The following is a 20,771-nucleotide window of genomic DNA, read 5'->3' on the forward strand; positions in this document are numbered from 1 at the left end:
GGAAGAGAGTTTCATGTATAGGCAGAGCTAGTAAGCATCTAGAACCTGGGAACAGGTTATGTGTGAGGAATAGCAAAGATCGCAATAAGGTGTAGGGAAATTAGAAAGGAAAGAAGAAACCACAGAGCAATTTTGTTATGATCTTGAAAAATTTAATGTTATATTTCTATTTAAAACTGCATTTAGTAGTTCATGGTTTCATATATAATTATCTTATTTTTTGTATATTTAAAATGTTTATATTGTTGATTTAAAAAAAAAAAACTACTCCAGAACTGATCAAGACATTGAGAGAGCATTATCTGATTTATCTTGTTATCTCAAAGAAGACCTATCTAAATTATTTCTGTAAAATGAAGATTTGTATTTTATTCTGAAAGATCTGTAGATTATAAATCTTTAGCTATTCCACTATGTAGTGGTAATTTTTGGTATTATATTTTTCCTTCAGTAATAACTTACATTTAAATAGTGCTTTGGAGTTCTTTATTCTTTACTTGTTACTTTATTTTACTGGAAGCTCTTTACTTACATGAGCTAGTTAGTTTGAATTGTCTGCCTCAGCCCTGACTACTTGTGGGATAGTACGTACAGTAAAATTAATTCTATTTCTGTCCCAGTTCTGAGAATTTAACCTGAAATCAATACTCTCACCAAGAGAGATGTGAGGTTTTTAGGAAAAATTATTCTATGGGTCCCTAAATCCTGAATGTTTTCCTAGAAATGAAATCAAGTTAATATGAACAATAGTTGCTGTCAAGTCATTTTAATGGCAAATAATGATTTGCCATTTACTTCTCCAACTCATCTTACAGATGAGGAACTGAGGCAAACAGGATTTGGTGATTTGTCCAAGTTCACACAGCTAGTAAATAGCTAAGACTGGATTTGAACTCATGAATATGTATCTTCCTGAAAGAAAGTTGTTCTGACTCCAAATCTATTACTTTATTTGCACTACTTAGCTTTCCTTTTAAGAACATAGATACAGATACAGATATAGATAGATAAATAAATATACAAACACACACATGCATATATATATATGTGCATATATGTTTAATTGTGTGTGTGTGTGTGTGTGTGTGTGTGTGTGTGTAAGGGAGACTGGCTTTATCTTCATAGTGGTAGAGAAAGATAGGAACTCTTTGTGATTATGAAAAAGGCAGTGTAGTGCAGTAAATAGAGAGGTAATTTTAGAGACAAGAAGCCGTAGTTTCAAATCTGGCCTCTGACATGTATTGGTTTAGTGTCTTTAGTTGAAGTTCTAAAAGTAAAATTTGCAAAGTCATTACTGTTTTGGTGAAAAGATTTTCTTAACTGGGAGTTTCATACATAGATGAATTCATAGTTCTGGTTTTGAGTATCAGATGGCAAAGCCTCCGTCTGTATTCTTTCTGAGTTAATGCCTGGCATTGGTGAACATAAAAACTCTCCAAAACATGGAATGTAGGGCTAGGGGGAAGTTTTCCTGTCTCACTGTGACCTTTGAATGATTCTCCCCAACATGGAATTCTTCAATTTTCATAAAATTTCCCTTCTTGACTTGCTATAGTCCTATATTTGCTCAAGAAGCCACTAAATTAAATAATATGGGCCATATTGACATTAGGACTCTCAAGCCAACTCTATGCAATAGATATGATATGATACACTTTTCATAATATACTTCCCTTTACAGACACAGATTACAATCCTTTATAACAATCTTTTAGAGTTTCTGAAGCCAAAAAATTCTCTTATATATGCCAGGTAATATCAGAACCCAGAGTCTTGGTTTAATCCCTGCTCAGCTTTGGGTCAAAGATTTAGGGAATGGAATTACAGAACTGAACAGGAAAACAGATTGGACTTACAGGCAATTCCATTAAAAAAAGTCTTGTGTTGGACTAATTATTGTTGTTTATTAACATCATATGTCTAGCATTGTTCCTTTGCAAACTGAAACTTTGAGAAGACCACCCATCATACAAACGGAAACTAGACTTTTAATTCAAATTTGTTGTTGTGTAGACATTTTTCAGTTGTGACCAACTCTTTAAGACTCCATTTGGGGTTTTCTTGGCAGAGATCCTGATGTGGTTTGCCATTTCCTTCTCCATCTCATTTTACAGATGAGGAAACTGAGGCAAACAGATTTTCCCAGGATCACACAGCTAGTAAGTGTCTGAGGCTGGATTTAAACTGAGAAAGATGGGTCTATCCATTCCGCTATGCCACCTACCTGTCCCTTTTCATTGAAATAGCAGTTTCTATTTCTATTATTGGTCAATTTCTTTTCCTATTATTTGTGATTAGGCTTTTCATTCCATCAGTCACAGATTCAGAAAGACACTAATCAACTACTTTGTGCCAAATCCTGAGAATATAAAGACAAAAATGAAAGCATTTCTTCCTTTGAGAAGTTTGAAAAACACATCTTGGTTATTTCATTCACAGGTGGGCCAGATCAATTGAACCTAACTGGATCTTTGGTCTTCTAATCTTGCCTTGATAACACACATAGATTAATTTGAAGCATAACATTTCTGATTCAGAAATATGCTCCTTACCTTTTCATTTTTATTTTTTGCATTAGGTGGATGCAAAAAAAAAGTTGTGATCTAAAACAAATTACTTAATATTTTTGGGCTTCACTATTCTCATCTGTAAAATGAGGGGATTGGATCATGTATTGAACTAAATGTGAGGTCTCTTTCAGCTTTATGTAGCTCTATAATCCTATTCTTTTAGAGAAATCATTGGATTCCTACAAGAGAGTTTCCATGGAATTTTGCCATATAAAAATCATGTTCCTTCCTATATGCCATCCTATATGACCTGGCTAAGTCAGAAAATGGTATCGATATGATGTGAAGAAGATGAAAAATTGAAATATTAATGTTTTAGATCAACTTTCACAAAAACAGGAAAAGTAGGGGATAGGATGAGGACAGAAAAAAATTTGTTAGGATGTTTACAAGAAAAGAAAATAGAATTCCCCAAACTGTTAGGGGAAGAATCCAATTTAGTTGAATCTGACTAATGCTTATTAAAAGCATTACACATAAAGTGTGTAAAGCACTGTCCTGGAAATGGGGTGAAGGAAAATGCAAAGATGAAGTCTAGTGGGTAGAATACTGGATTCAAAGGCAGAAAGACCTATCTTCAAGCTCCACCTTGGATACATATCATCTGAGTGATCTTGGCTTAATTACTTAATCTGTCAGTTCTCTAGGAGACTAGAAGTTGCAGAAAAGGTGCTAACCACCTTGGTAAAGGGAATTTCCTTACCTGGGATATCCCTAAACCAGAGAAATCACAGGTCTAGTCTTTATTTCTATTCTAATAAATCATTATTTAAGGCAAGAGTTCTTAACTTTTTCTAAGTCCTGGATCCCTTTGACAGTCTAGTGAGGCTTAATACTACTGTAGTTTGTTATTTATGTTTATAATGGAAGGAAATGCTATATTTCAGCTAGAGGATAGAAAAATAAAGATGCGTTTCTTTCCCCATATTTTTTCCTGGATCCCCTGATCCCAGGGTAAGAGCTCCTAGTTAAAAGAATGATGACATGGGGCCTCTAGGTGATGCAGTGTAGAGAACATCAGCCCTGAAGTCAGGAGGACCTGAGTTCAAATCTAATCTCAGACACTTAACACTTTCTAGCTGTGTGACCCTGGGTACTTAACCCCAATTATAAATAAACAATAAAAGAATGATGAGTTGAACAGCATAATAAGTCACACGAGGGAGGGAGAGAAGGAAAAAGAGAGGAAAAAGGAGAGAGAAAATTCCATCAAAAATGCTCACTGAAATTATGTATGTAAATAAACAATTTGTTTGGGCTTGGAGCTCATGAACATACAGACTGCCCTATATAATTCACGGACTATGAGAATCGTTAACTTATTTACATCACATCAAACCTCTGAGGGCCTCCAAGTAAGTAGTCTATTAACTAAATTGGTGCCAAATCATGCTGACAGTAAAACAATCTCTTCCGTTTTCCAGATAAAGAAGTGGGGGGTGGGAAGTGGGGGTAATTGTGAGACTGGCCAATTCTGTTAGCCAGCAAGCGATTAATTGGTGAATAGAACCTTGGAAGCCAAGACACTCATTGTTGGACTCTGGATCTAGAATTGTTAATGGGTTCCTAATGATGTAGAAGTTAATTTCCAAATTTGTCTTCTATTATCCCCTAACATGAAAAATCATACATTATTCATTATCTTCTTTAAACATCCAAGTGAACAGAGCTGGAATGGGCATATAGGCAATGGCCATTATGACATGATATGAATGCTCTTTGCTAAAATTATCTCCCTCTCTGATCTACCATGTTGTTTCCCTTTTAGTCAGTCCTCTGTTAAATTGTAAATATCTCTGAATGAAGTAACACATTAAGCCCTGTCCCCTATTAATACTTTAGCAAGACTTGTACTATATGATTACCTTTTACAACAAGGAATGGGAAGCCAGACAAATATTCTGATGCTTCTGGGGGATGACAGAGCAGGATGAGATCAGTGCAGGAGATCAGAGGTCAACATGAGGACAACATGAAATTTAGGGCTTTAGAAATGCAAGCACACTTATGAGCAAACAATACAAACCAAAACAGGCACCCTATGAGAACAAAATTATATAAAGACTTTGTGTATATAACCAAAATTCTGTGTACTGTTGCCTTTGGGAAGGAGGAGGAGGAGGAAAAAGAGGAGAGAATGAGGAGGAGGAGAAGGAGAAGGAAGAGAAAGAAGAGAAGGAGAAGGAGAAGGAAGAGGAAATGTTTAACCTAAAGAGCAGACATATATCCTTGCTACCTGCATATTTACATTACCATTATCCTATAGTTCCAAAATAATACATAACTGAAGGAGGGAATAATAGCTTAAGTTGCTCTCTTCAGTGTATACATTGCTCTCTTCTGTTTATAGTTTGCTCTCTTAAATCCAAAAAGCCAATAGAGCTTGTAAGATATTGACTACATTTCATTTTGCTTCTTTTCTAGGGTGAAACTTCTTCATATTTTCCCAGTTAATGTTAAAATTATAATGTTCTGATTCTTAATTTTGCTTGAGGAGACAGAAAATGTTTTCCTCCCACTCTTTATTCCAGATTCTATCACACATCTGATGTGTGTCTGGCCCAGAGGGTCACCTTGGAAATACTTCTTTCTGGCAGACTGAGACAACACTTGCCCAAGGAATCTTTAGAGGGCAAGGGTAAGTTCCAGCTAGCTAGGTGAGAAGTTGAGTAGAGAGAAGGGAAAAACTAAGGAGGTTATTGGACTGATGAAAAGGAATAAAGCCAAGGAAGAAATAACTCCCAAATACTTAAAACACAACTCTCTTTGCCCCCTAAGGAAAATGATATCTAGATATCTTTAAAGCAACTAAGGGAAGATAACATGATGACTTTGCTTATACTAATTTACATTGATCTAGCACTTAAAAATTTATAAAATATTTATCTCACAACAACCTGGTAGGAAAAGTAGTACAGATGTTATAAATTCCACTTTATGGTTGCATAAAGACTTTAAGACTTTAATTGACCTCTCCAATGTTGAAACAGCCTTGTAGAAGAAAAAATAGGACTTGATCTAAGTATTCTAAGTCAATGATCAAAACTCTCCCCCTTATACTTTGCCATGAAAGTAATGTATTAAACTCAGGAAAATGTGAAGTGTTTTTACTTGGCCATGGTTTTGTAATTAGACAATTTGTTATTAGGAAACATGAAATTCAAGGACTACAGATAAAGATAAAAATAAAATGCTTGGTCTAGTGGATTTTTTTAATGATCTTTTACTCTCTTGTCTTTATTTCCTCCTTCATAACTTAGTGAAGCTCTTGAAAATGCCAGAGAATCACATACACACACACACACACACACACACACACAATAAAACCAGGAGAATTGTTAATAAACAGAGAATCATCCTTATTCATTTATTCAACATACATTGTGTTCAAGTCCTGTCTCTGATTCAGACACTGACTGTGTGACCTTGGGCAAATCACTTAACTCAGTGGTACAGATCATTCAATTGTATTTTTAGTCTTGTAATGTAAGATGGTGAGTTTTAGAGGTGGCGCTGATCTCATTGGTAAACAATTCTTTCCTTCCAAAGAATTCTCTATACCAGTGAAATCATAGACATAATTTCTCTAAAGGAATATAAACATCAATTCTTTTTTTTGAGGTTGCATTTCATAATGTATATTCAAATCCTATCGTATCGAAGACATACCTGTCTGCTATGTAACCAATGCCCACAGAGCCAATAAAAAATCCAACATTCACAATCGATTGAAACAGGTCCAGTTTCCATGCATCAGCACATACCAGGTTAAACTGCAGAGATACATCATGAGTTAGAAGATAATGAAAAAGAAATTCCACCTCTAATATGAAAAAGATAGAGCATTTTATACAGAGTTGAGCTTATGACAAATATATACTCAATATTTGTGGAATTGAATTGGTATGGCTTAAAGGCAATAAACTAAAAGCTTTCTTTCTTCATATTTTTCTTTTTTCTTCTTTTTCTTTTTTGTTATTTTTTATTAAAGCCTTTTATTTTCAAAACATATGCATGGATAATTTTTCAACATTAATTCTTGCAAAACTTGTGTTCCAATTCCCCCCTTTCCTCCACCCCCTTTCCCTAGTTGGCAAGTAGTCCAATATGTGTTAAACACATACACTTCTTCTATATGTATTTCCACAATTATAAAGATAGAGCACTGGTCCTGGAGTCAGGAGGATCTTAATTCAAATTTGACCTCAAGACCTGTGGACAAGTCACTTAACCGCAATTTCTTTGCTAAAAGAAGAAGAAAAAGAAGATTTAGGAGGATATGAAAATTAACTTTGAATATTTAAAGGACTAGCATGCAAAAAAAAAAGAATTAGACATATTCTGCTGGATCCCCTTGGATAGAAGTAGAAACAGCTGGTAGAAATTTCAAAGGTATCAAGAAAAATATTTCCTAACAATTAAAGCTATCCCAAAGCGCTGAATTCTAAAAACAAATATATCTAGGTGCATCAAAATTAGTTGTTAACCATTGGCCCTGAGGTCAAGAAGATCTGAGTTCAAATTTACCCTCAGACTAGTTATGTAATCTTGGGCAAGTTACTTAACTATCTATCTCTCTCTCAAAACAAAAACAAAAACAAAAACAAAAACCAAAACCAAAAAACAATGACTTCTTAGCTGTCATCTTCAGAAAACAAATCACCAGTTATTTGGTCCCATTTCTAGCCTTTCATTTAGATTTTAACTCTGTGACAGTTACTTCCAACGGGATACTTTGTTCCAGGGAGATGTGTATTCAATGACTTGGAAATGCCCCAAACAAGCTAATTGGGCTGAATGTATTTGTGGTAATATCATTCCCAATTACTTTGTTGCTACTTAATTCAAACACACCAAACAATTATTCCTCTGTATAACACAGGTGAATAATCTAAGCACATTCATATTTCCCAGATGCATTGGTTGAATTTCAATGATCTGAGTGCCCAGGAATTGAATATATTTATATCCAACAGACAGTTCATATGTTTTGTTTAGCAAGTTCTTGAGGAATTGGCCCAGACTTACCTCGGTAACAATGGAGGATCCTGGAGTGTCATATACCCAGCCATACTGACAGGTGGTAAGAGGGATGTGGCTCTTGTTGTTGGTAAAATTGGCTAATGGATCTGTGCAGCTGAGGGCTGTTTGGTTCCAGTCCACATCAAATCTCCGGCATTGGCTGATAAAAGTGTGTCCTGTTAAGCCCAGGCCCGGCACTGTGTAATTCAGCTCCTCTTCCAAACTCCAGCCACATCGCTTGCTTAACTCTGAAACTCCGGGATTCAAGCAGCGGTGATCCGGAGTGAAGCCTAGGAAAACAATCCCCACATAGATAGAGGTGAAGGTAACAGAAAGCAGGGACAAAATAAAAAAGGTTTGTTTCTGGAATAAGTTAAATTCCCCAATATGCTCTAGAATGTCATCTACAGTGGGCATTATTCCTGGAGGCAGTGCTATTGCCTTTGTTCTTCTCAGCACTGCTTGAAAATTTTGCTGACAGGCTGTTTAGAGCTCTGCAAAACTTTTGACCAAAAGTCAAAGGGTGACAGTTAATTTACTTTACAAATTGACCAGCCTTTCATCTAGACCTTTACTTTGTGAGAGCACTTCCAACCAGGCACTTTGTCCCAGGGAGATGTATGTTCAGAGAATCTTGGGAAGCCAATTGAACTGAATGTATTTGTTGTAATATTTGTAGCTTGCTTGTTGCTACTTAATACAAGCACACCAAACAATTAATCCTCTGTATAACACAGGTAAGTAATCTGAGCACTTTTGTAGAACCCAGATCTATTCCCTGTATCTCAGTGAAACTGAGTGCCCAGGAATCAAATATATTTATATCTAATATACATTCCATTTGTTCTTCTGTATGAGAAGATAAACTATATTTCTTTGACCTTACTACAGGGCAAAATGTTAATATGTGATTTAGGGACAAAGCTTTAATTCAATCCCCAAACCATTTCTTAAGATCTCTCTGCATTTCTGGTTGTACTGAATGCCTCTCACATGCAACCATGATGCTAATTCACATTGTATTGGCAGGTAAGAATCTCCAATTTTGATTTGTGAGGTTTATTATTTTGCTAATGAAAAGTGGATGTTTGGGACCATAGGCTGGTATTCTTCTCTTATCCCCATAAAACACACTTACCCTTGACCTAAATATTTTTATAAAGACCTTACTGTCTCTGTGTTGGTTTAATGCATTCATTCTGCTCCTACACGTCCTGTATGTTTTTGTCCATGTTAGCAATGAATATTTAGGGATAGTGGCAAATGCATCTAAATTCAAGAGAAGTATGTCAGTCTTAGAAAAGAAAACAAATAATCTGTCTGTCTATGCGGGTCGACAACAGAATCCTTAATGTTATTTTCAAGTTGCCAAAGAGAGTAGGTCGCCTATTGTTTCATCTGCATAATAAGTGCCAGAAATTTAATCCAGTTTTTTTTTTTGTACATTCCTCCCAAATGCTCCACTTCTACTTTCTCTTCTAAGGTAACAAAAGGTAGGATTGTCAAAATTAATAATGCATTTTGCTAGGTCCTATAGCCAATAAACCCTTATTAAAAGCTTACTGTGTTTCAGACACTGTGCTAAGAGCCTAAGGATGGGATATAAATATAAGCACAAAATCTACCCTCAAGATACTTACATTCTAATGCAGGAAGATTATATATATATATATATATATATATATATATATATATATTATATATATATATATATATATATATATATATATACTAAAAAAGGGTGTGGAGAGAGAAGATACCTGTAGTGCAGGGGTGCAGGGGATGGTGGTGAAGTTTGGAAAAGCACAGGTGGGAGCAGAATAAAGCCTGGGACCATCCCCAAACTAGAAGCATCAGAAATAACTTCCAATATGAGAAAACAAGTTGACTTGGTGGAGGGATATTCCAGTGTGAAAAGGACCTAGGAGATGAGGGAAGATTCAGTGTATGAAGGCATCTGAATTATGATGGCAAAGTCTTAAGAGTCAAAACAGACTCTATAAAGGGGATCATTCTGCCAGATGGTTCTTAGCCAACAAATATGTTGTCAACACTAATCCTATTTGGGTATCCCCAGGTGAGAAGATATGAACTGATGTTTCACAGGCCCAAGAAGTTTGGGACTTTTCTGTTTTTTTTTTCTTTCTATTAATTGAGGACCTACTTCCAAAGCTTCCTGGGATGAGTTGAACATGGTTTGATATATAGGTTCTATTCATGAAGGGGTTGGTATAACCAAAAATAACATATAGCCTCTAAGACAATGAAATGCCCAGCTTTTGAATCACCTATGCTGTTGCAATATGGAGCTTTTGATATAAAACACTGTGGTTTATTTGCTATAGTGATCTAATTACTTACTAAAATCTCCCCAGAAGTGTTTTCCCTTATATCAGTTAAGCAGTGCCAATTCTTGAATTTACATAGATCTCTAAGTGCAGAGGTCTGTTTCATATTTAAAAATCAGCTTTTTAACCCACACAATAAAAATAAATGCAAAACAAAAACTGTAAAATAGCAAAATGGATTCTTTCAACCATAAACCAGTTTCTTTACTTTGACTCATGGCAAAAGTCCAAAATATTATTAAAGGAAAGCTTTGTGAGCATTTACAAAGAGAAACTCATTATTGTCATTCTCTTTATTGAAATTATTGATTGTTTCTGTGATTTGTTCTTTAACCCACTCATTCTTTAACATTAGGTTATTTAATCTTATTTTTTACTTTGTGTTTCTGTGGTACCTTATTAAGTATAATTTTTATTATACTTAATTTTTTATTGCATTGTGATCTGAAAAGGACAAGTTTAATATTTCTGCTTTTGTGCTTATAACTGTAAAATTTTTGTCCTAATAAATGGTGACTTTTTGTAAATGTACCATGAACTGTTGAGAAAAATATATTCCTTTTATATGCATATATTTGTTTTCTTTGACTATGCAAATTTGTTACAGAGAATTTGGTTTCCCTGTCTCTCTTTACAATAAAATGGGGGAGAAAAAGATTTCTGTTCACTTTAAAAAATAATTGAAATAGAAAGATTGGGAAAGGAATGATGGGTACACTTTCAGATGAGGTCACTGTTTTCTTACTGTATAGTTTTCTTGCCTGCTTTATTTTATTATGAGTCATCTCACAAAGTGGGAGTAATCTGTAAATATTTGTAATGGAAAAGCAAAACACACCAATAAAATGTTAAAAAAGAAATAAAAGGTATGTTTCTTTTCTATTTTACTATGTTGTAGAAATGCTTGTTTCATTTCTTAAGTTCAGAATAAAATAAATAAAAAAAGAGGAACTATGATCACTAAGAGCAAATGATACTTTGTCAAAACCAACTTTGGTCAAGTTAACTTCATTTCCTTTTTTTAGAAAGGTTCCTTTTTCTTTTTAAGAGTATTTTATTTTTCCAATCACACATAAAAGCAATTTTCAGCATTCATTTTTTGAAAGATTTTGAGTTCCAAATTTTTCTCCTCTCCCTCCCTCCCTATCTCAACAAGCAATCTGATATAGATTATACATATGCAATAATGTGAAACATGATTTGACATTAATCATGTTTTGAAAGAAGAAACAGAATACAAAGAAAAAAAAACTACAAAACCAAAACAAATTTTAAAAGTGAAAATTGTATGCTTCAACCTGTATTTAGACTCCATCAGTTCTTTTCTGGATGTGGACAGCATTTTCCATCATGAGTCTTTTGGAACTGTCTTGCTGAGAAGAGCTAAGTCAATCATAGTTGATCATAAAAATGTTACTGTTAACTGTGTACATGCTTTCTTGGTTCTGCTTACTTCATTCAGCATCAGTTCATATAAGTCTACAGGTTTTTCTGAAATATGCCTGCTCATCATTTCTTACAGCACAATGATATTCTGTTACAGTCATATACCACAACTTGTTAACCATTCCCTCAATTGATGGGCATTCCTCACTTCTTTGGCACCATAAAAGTAGGATTTAGCTTTACTGTTTTGTTGTTGTTGTTGTTGATGATGATTAAATAATTTATCCAAGGTCATACCACTAGTAAGTGTCAATTGTCTATGGCCATATTTGAATTCAGATACTCCTGACTCCAGGGTCAGTGCTCTATCCACTGTGCAACCTGGCCTAATACCCTTAAAGGGTTTCTTAACAATTAGATCAGTAAAACATGAGCACAACAAAAGTATATTTTAGGAAGGTGTTTGAAAATGTCTCTTTGTAATCGGAAAAATATGGGTTAGATGATAGAACAATCACCTATAGTATGAATTAGTTCAATGAGCAAACCCAAAGAATAATAATTTTCTGAAAGGATGTTTCTAGTGGAGTATCTTTGGGATCTATATAAATATCTAACAAAGAGTCCATTTGTTCTCTTGGTTGTTTGGCATTTTTTCACTGTTTTTATGAGATGACTTGTATGAAGGCATATATGACAAGCTTATTGAATTGGTTGATGGCACAAAGCTGGGAGGAAAAGCTGGATCATAGTCAGAATTTTCTACAATTTGATTGACTAGAATTGAAGGTGAAACTTAATAAGCATAAATGTAAAGTCCTACAATTAGGCTTAAAAATTTATTGCACAAGTCCAGGATGAAGAGGGTATGACTAGACAGCAATTCATAGAAAATTATTTAGGAGATTTAGTGCAATAGGACCATATCAGGGGAACAACATGCAAGGTACCCCAAAGAGCCAATATTTTCATAAAAGATCAGTTTAATCTTCATTCATAGAGTCATAAAATGCAGAGCTAGGGAGGTGACCATTTCTTTGTACTCTTCCCACTTTCAGAACAGAAATATTGTCTTTAGTTCTGAGTGGCACCAGAATTTCACCCAGACTGCAGAACAGAATGCTAACGTGTTTTTTGGGCAAAGCTGAATTTAAACTGATAGGAGCAAAGCAAGCAGAACTACTAAACCACGTACACACACACACACACACACACACACACACACACACATACACGTATAAAAATGATTTGAGTGTATATATATCTACCTACATATAGTATATATATATATATATATATTAAATGCCAAAAAATAAAGCAAAACTAAAGACTATAAATGTAATGACCAACTTTGGTTCCAGAGAAGAGATGAGAAAATATACTTGCATTCATTGGAGAGGTAGGAGAGTGTGGCCATGGAATGTTCCATATGATGTCAGATACAGACGGTACGCTGACTTATTTTGCTCAATTTTTTCTTTTCTTTTCTCTTTCTTATTTTTTTTTTAACAAGAAAAGATTGTTTGATATGAGAAGAATGTGATATAGAAACAAAAGTTACCGATTAGCTTCATCTTTTTAATAAACCATGCTTTTTAGATAAATGCCTTATTAGTTTATTATTATTATTAACACTTATTAACTGTGTAATCCTGGGCAATTCACTTAACCCTGTTTGCCTCAGTTTCCTCATCTGTCAAATCAGTTGGAGAAGGAAATGGCAAATCACTCCAGTATATTTGCCAAGAAAACCCCAAATGAAGTCATAAATAGTTGGACATAATTGAAAAATTCCTGAACCACACACAAAAATCCTTCCTTTAACATGACTATCATTTTGTAATTACTGCTACATAAAACAAACACATCATCCATAACCACATCTATGTTATACTACCTTCCTTTCAAGAGGAAGAAGATATACTTTCCTGTCAATCACCTGACATCAATTGATCAGTGCATTGATCTATTTTTCTTTTTAAAAATTTATTTAATATGTAATTTTCCCTGTTACATGTAAAAACAATTTTCAACATTCATTTAAAATATTTTTAAGTTCCAAAATCTCTCTCTTCCTACCTCTCCTTCCTCTGCATTGAGAAGGCTAGCAATTAGATATATGTAGTCATAGAAAATATTTTTCCATATTAGTCATGTTGCAAAAAAAAGAACACTTCAAGAAAAATAAAGTTTACTTTGATTTTCATTTAGGCTCCATCAGTTTTTTTTTTTCTGGAGATAAACAGCAAAGATTCATGAATCTTTTGGGATTGTCTTTGATTACAGCATTGCTAAGAATAGTTAAACCATTTATAGTTGATTAACAATATTTCTGTTATTGTATAACATGTTCTCTTGGTTCCGTTTACTTTACTTTACATCAGGTCATGCAAGTCTTTTCAGATTTTCCTAAGAGCATTCTGCTCTGATTTCTTATAGCACAGTAATATTCCATTATAAGTAGATACCATGCCTTGTTCAGCTATTCCCCAATTGGTGGGTACCCCTTCAATGTCCAATTCTTCGATGCTACAAAAAAATCTGCTATAAATATTGTTTCTTACATATAAGTTCTTTTCATTTTATTTTTTATTTTTAATCTTTTGGAGATTCCATTGATGTTTTTCTTTTTCTTTTTTTTTCATGTTCTAAGGTATTTATTTTTTATTAAAGCTTTTGGTATTCAAAAAAGTGCATAAATAATTTTCAACATTCACCCTTGTAAAATCTTGTATTCCAAACTTATTTTTCCTCTCTTCCCCCCACCCCTCCACTAGACAGCATGTAATCCAATATATGTTAAAATGTGCAATTCTTCTATACATATTTCCACAATTATTATGCTACACAAGAAAAATCAGATTAAAAAGGGAAAAAAAATAAGAAAGAAAACAAAATGCAAGCAAACAAAAAATAAAAGTGAAAATACTATGTTTTGATTCATACTCAGTCCCTACAGTCTTTTCTCTAGGTGCAGATGGCTCTCTTCATCACAAGACCATTGGAATTAGTCTGAATCACTTTGCAGTTGAAAAAAGCCACATCTGTTAGAATTGATCATTGTATAATCTTGCTGTTGCTGTGGATAATGATCTCCTGGTTCTACATACTTCACTTACCATCAGTTCATATAAGTCTCTCCAGGCTTCTCTGAAATCATCCTGCTGATCATTTAGTATAAAACAATAATGTTCCATAACATTGATATATCATTACTTATTCATTCTCCAACTGCCAGGCATCCACTCAGTTTCCAGTTTCTTGTCACTACAAAAGGAACTGCTACAAACATTTTATGATCTCTTTGGGATACAGGTCCAGGAAGCATACTGCTGGATCAAAGGGTATGCAAGTTCGAAAGCCCTTTGGACATAATTCCAAATCACTCTCCATTGATCTATTTTTTTTTCAATGTTATTTTCTACTAGATGATTTAGATCTCTAATTGAATTTCTCTCTTTACTCTGTTCTCTATAATTTTACAGAAGAGAACCATAAGTTTAAAATTCCAGAGCTTAGGAAGAGGCCATCTAATCTTACCCTTTATTATACAGATAAATTCAAGTCCTAGATTTTAAGTGACTTGTTCTGGATCCCATGATAGTCAACATCAAAGGCAAGAATTTAATCCATGGCTCTGACTCCAGACCCAACGCCCATAGCTTTACAGATAAAGTCAGAAAGTATCTCAGAGAACATCAATTTCAATTCCTTCATATTATAGGCAAGAAAACTATGGTGTAAGGAGATGAAGGCTCGGGCAAGGGCATAAAGCTGGTAAGCATCTGAAACCAGTTCTTTCTGACTCCATCTTCCAGCACTCTATCCACTATGCCATTACTAAGAATGAAACAATCCTTACCCTCAAGGAGGTTACTTCCTAATTATTGAAAAATATAATAAAGCAAAATAGATCAATTTTGTTATTCCCATGCTTGGGCTATGAAGTAATTGCTGGAAAAATTCTAAAAACCTTGCTTACTGAATCTATTGCAGATTCATGCTACTTAACCTCAAAATGCCCTTAATGCTGATGAAAATATTCTGCTTCTTTTTTGATGATATTCTACCCCATCCCCTACTGCACCTGTTACATGCTTTCCCCATTCCCTTCAACCTCCCAGCCCTCCTCCACTCCTACCCTCCTCATTCTTAAGATATGACCTTGCTTCTCATTTTAACACAAAGATTAAGCCCAACCAACCCAAGGTCCCATAGTTTCTCTTCCTTTCATCTCATTTTTTCTGAATTTTTCATCTACTCTCCACTCCTTTTTCTGATGAAAAAGTGTCCTTCTTCTTTACTGAGGATAAGTATGTTCTTTATTCCTTCCTCTAATATATTTTTCTGATATTTCTCTCACACATTTTAATTTCTCTCCTTTGGTTACTTTTCTATTTACAAAGGCCATTAAAATTATACTATTTTTATCATAATATTTTTTTCTACTCTGTTAGCTGCTAGAATGACTATCATCCCCTTTTCTCTTTATCATCATTTTTTTTGAAAAATTCATATATATTCACAGCTTCTACATTATTCTATAATGTCACTATGTTGAAAGAAAAAAAAAACATTGAACTTGGATTTGAGTCCTGGCTTAGTGATTTTCTGCTTGTATGGGATCTTGAATAATGTAAAACTTCTTTGAATACTTTTGTCCTCTATAAAATGGAAATCATTCTAACTGTCCTACTGACTTCACAGGGTTGATGAAAAGTCAACAATTCCACAAGCATTTGCTAAGTACTTACTGTAACACAGGCAATGTTCTAAGTGCTGGGAATATAAAGAGAGGTAAAAATAATTTCTTCTGTCAAGGACCTCACCTTCTAATGGGGAAAGACAACATATAAACAACCATGTGCAAATAAAATAGTTACTTTTGTTCAGTCATCTTATTCTATGTTACCCCCATAGACCTTTTATCAAGGCTCAACAACCTTAATTCATTCAAACTATTTTTTTACATAACTTATAAGTTCAAGGCCCTTTACCATCTTGCTTGATCTAGATTTTCCTAAATCTTTTCTAAAATGTGGCCCCTCATTATCTTCAATATCATTTTTATAATGTTTACTATGTGTCAGGTACTTTGCTAAGCACATAAAAATTATTATCTTACTTAAACTTGAACACTGTCCTTGGTCTGACCTGAACAGGGTACTTAATACTATCAGTTGTCTTGCTCTACTAATCTCAAATCTAGATTGTTGTCTAAGAGAGAAATTTCAAAGTTCTGGATTTGGAGGTAGAGTTCTGAGAGGTAATGAGGTCCGTGATATGACCATGTGCATTTAAAGTAAGGCAGAGAAAGGTAAGTTGGAATGAAGAAAGCTGAGGAATTGATAAATGACGTTAAATACTAAAACCACAGAGAATGGTGGCAAGAAATAGGGCAGAGAGGAAGACTATGAACCAAATTTTAATTTATTTTAAACAGTATGGTTCAATGGGAAGAATGATTGAATTTAGGAGATAGCTGGGTTCAAATCTTCCCTCTGATACTAAGTAGTTGCATGACTATGAATAAGTCATTTAGCCAATCTTAGATTCCTCATCTGTAAAACAGAGATAAAAATATCAAACTTCCCCAGTCGAGTTATTGTGAAAAGATTCTTTTCTGTTGATGATGAACTTGAAGAATGAGCCATCCTTGGAAGACCCACCCACTTGTTTTAAAGGCCCACTCTGTTGGCTTTTCACTGCTTTAAGGTTAATCTGTATGTACAATTTGTAGCAGAATGACTATGAAGACACCAATATGGAAGGAAGGGGGAAAATGAGAAGACAAACTCAACAATTTCTTCAAGGTTGGTTATGAGCACATTGTCCTCTAGAGCTATCCTGATCTAGTTCCACTAGAACTATCCCGATTTAAGTCATTTCAGACCTGAGTCCTCCAATGTCCATTTGACTAATCACCAATAATAATGGGAATTACTGAAGAGAAAAGATTTCTTTTTCATTTTGCTGTCCAGATTCAAACCTGAAACATTATATAATCAAGATCATTAATTCTTTTGCTAGTGAAATTCCCATTTCATTTTTTTGCAAGAAAAAAATCTTATGTTGAGTGGTTTATTTCTTATTTAGAGATGAATAAAAAGGATGCCCAGCAGCAGAGAGACATTCTGATACATAGGGCAACATCACAGGGGAACTGACCAATGGGATTGTTTTAGCAGTGTCATGTTCTGGGATTTCTATGCTAAATTCCATGAGATGGTGGGATGTTTCAAATCTTGAAGACAGTCATAGGATAGGCAATGGTTCTTTGATTTAACTGGTATAGGGAATTCCTGGGTAAGGAAAATTATTTTTGTAACTTATAGTCTTAGTTGTTTAGAGCAGTGGTTCTCAAACTTTTGTTCTCTGTATCTTTATACTATTAATAATTATTGAGGATCTGTCCAAAAAGTTTTTGGTTTATGTGGGTTACATTTGTAGATATTTACCATATTGGAAATAAAAACTGATTTTGAATTTGCAGACCCTCTGAAAGGGTCTCTAGACCACACTTTGAGAACCACTGATTTAGAGCACAAAAAGTGCTCCTTGCTCAGGGTCATATTGTCAATATATATCTTTCAGAGTTGGGACTTGAAGTCAAGCTTCCTGGTTATCCACTATACCATGCTGCTCTTCTTGAATAATCTAGTTGAAATCACTACCATGGAGATAACCAAATAATTTGCAAGAAGTAGGGATGTCATTTCCCACTATTTCCCTTCCATCAAACTGGATCCCATGCTATTTGTACTGCCCTCAACCATATCTACTTCTCTGCTTTTCCTCATGCTCATTCATTTGCCTGGAATGATTCCACTCTTCCCCTCCACACACACCAAAACCCCATGGAAGTTCAATGTAATTCACAACTACCTTCAAGACTCAGCTTGAATGCTATCTCTTCCAAGAAGTTTTTCCTAATTTCTCCCGGCAGAAATTATTTTTCTATTTTGTGAATTACAATAGCATCTTATGGATTTCTTATTGTATAATTACCTTGTATTTCAAGTATTCACATGTCTCCTTTCTCCTGTTGGTTGCCTGCTTGGTAAGTAGTTTAATGTAAATTATAACTGTATTATATTCCTGAGGTAATTTAATGTAAATTGTAGCTAATCCAGAAGTTAAAGTGACTATTGGGGAAATAGCTCCTATAATTTGATTGGAATAAGATTATAGGGAGCCTTTCAGGGGATACAGTATCACTACCTTGTCTTTATATACAAGTGATCATAGAGTTTGATCAAGACAGAATGAAATATAGCGTGAATATGTATGGGGACATTGTCCTGTTCACCCTCAGAGAAAAGCTGTAATGTAAACAGAAAATAGTTGGAAAGGAAAAAATACTTAGCCTTAGAAATTGGATCTATGTTAATCTACACACATTTCCAGAGAAAGGATAGGGACATCCTTTTCCCCTTCCTCCTTTCCACATTATATGTGTCAGAGGGGACCTTCCTCTTCTTTCCTTGACCTTTAGTGTGCCAAGTCAGAATCTGGTAGGAAGGATGGAATCATTGATGGGAAGAGGGGAGGAGATTTCTTGGGCTAACTATTTGAGGAGTTAGGGACTTTCCACTCTTAGAAATTTTTCCTGGGACCTCTGTACCAGGGTTTTTCCTTTCTCTGGGAAAGAGAAAACTCCAAATGGAGACACAAAGAGTTGGATATAACTAAACAAATGCAATAACAATAACAGAGGTACCTTGAGGTTAAACAAGAGTTACACAGCTCATATATATATATATATATATATATAATGTATACATGTATACATATAAACATACATACATACATGCATGATAGAATTTGAATCCATGTCTTCTAGACCCTGAGTCTAGCTTTCTAGCCACTTCATAGAAGATATATGTATACACACACACATGCATATATAATAGTGTAAAACATATAAAGATACATACATTTTGTCAAGCAGAAATGGTGTTGAAATGCATTGGAGACCTATCACAGTAAATGATAAGCCATAAATCACAATAAATTAAAGATAAATCATCAGATTACTTTTGTATTTCAAATATTCTTGTTGGTAGTATGCTTATAAGTAGTTTAATGTAAACTCTAATTACATCATATTCTTCCAGTAGTTTAATGTAATCTATAGCTAATCCAGAATTTAAAATCACTATTGGGGAAATAGTTCCTATAATATTGGGGCAAGATATCTCTAGGGAGCCTTTAAGGTGGTACAGTATCACTGCTTTGTCATTATATTCATGTGTTATATACAAGATTATCTTGGTCAGTATTTCAAGATCTCATGCCAGTATTGATGTACTCTATCCCATTGTAGCCCACCAGATTTTATTTGGATATATGGTGATAGACTTCATTTTCTTTGCCATATATACAGGAAAGGAATAGTAAGAAGTAAGGTGAATTAGAAGGAAAGCAAAATTAGCCCTGAAGGAAACAAGATATCTTATTTAGATATTAGCCTCAGTAAATTTTGAGGTTAGTTAAGAGACATGCTTACAAACACAAAAGCATTACTAGTTTGCTAATCTGATCCAGATGGTTATTCATCCAAATAATCTGGTAATTCATTCTAATTAATATAGGAAGTATTTATCAACCATTTATTTGGGTTCATTCATAATATAAAATAAATATTTACACAAGGATGTGATCAGCTCCAATTCTGATTAAAAGTGTGAAGGCCTGAACTCAAAGAGATGAAGATAAGGTAGTTGCCCAATTTTCTTTTTTCCCCTATTCTTTTCTTTAAAAAAATTCCTTTGTCTCTGGAGGAAAGGGCTCAGTGAAAATGAATAATTTCCCATTTTAAGCCAATAATTACATTATTGAGGCAAGTCAGACATTTAAGACAAATGCTTAACAGTGTAAGTTAGTTTCTTGGATTTTGCCTCTTCCCATTTCATGAAGAACCCACATTAATACCCCCTTAATATTTCTTTCTGCAGCTATGAAGGTTTTTTCTCTAAATAAGGGATTCATGCTTGTTTGTTGTTGTTGTTGTTGTTGTTGTTTAGCTGTCTGGTGAAACCTATAAATGTTGATTCAGAATATTTAAAATGCATACTATAAGATACATGAGATTACAAAGGATATAATTATAGTGAAATTACAATTATCAAAATATATTTTTTCAAAGTTCATAGATCTCATTTAAGAATTCCTATTTTAGGTGATAAAATGATGAGTGATAAATGTCTTTACTTTCAAATATTCTATATATAGACAGCCAAGCACAGTGACTGTATATAAATTATAAATTGTCACATTCAGTAGTCCCTTGCTGTTATTTCTTATATACTTTCATACTATTGACTATTATCTGATATCCTAGGTAGTTGAAAAGAAGTTTCCATCAGTGATATTTTCTATATCTCTTGAAAGATTTTGTAAGTGTAGAGCATGTATCTGATACCTGAAATCAACAGTCAGTGGA

General features: G+C 34.2%; 1 protein-coding gene across 1 annotated transcript in view; it reads right to left on the reverse strand.

Annotated features, from left to right (window-relative positions):
* Positions 1–8,035, reverse strand: part of LOC127562390 (solute carrier family 22 member 2-like) — a 39,581-nt gene extending 31,546 nt beyond the window's left edge. The window contains exons 1-2 of the mRNA XM_051998053.1: positions 7,599–8,035; positions 6,240–6,343 (exon numbers count right to left, since the gene is read on the reverse strand). Of these exons, the coding sequence (XP_051854013.1) occupies positions 6,240–6,343; positions 7,599–8,009 (515 nt within the window). The 5' untranslated portion in view covers positions 8,010–8,035. The remainder of the gene's footprint in view (positions 1–6,239; positions 6,344–7,598) is intronic.
* Positions 8,036–20,771: the final 12,736 nt, after the last annotated feature.

Source organism: Antechinus flavipes, chromosome 4 (genome assembly GCF_016432865.1).
Source record: "Antechinus flavipes isolate AdamAnt ecotype Samford, QLD, Australia chromosome 4, AdamAnt_v2, whole genome shotgun sequence".
Classification (NCBI taxonomy): domain Eukaryota; kingdom Metazoa; phylum Chordata; class Mammalia; order Dasyuromorphia; family Dasyuridae; genus Antechinus; species Antechinus flavipes.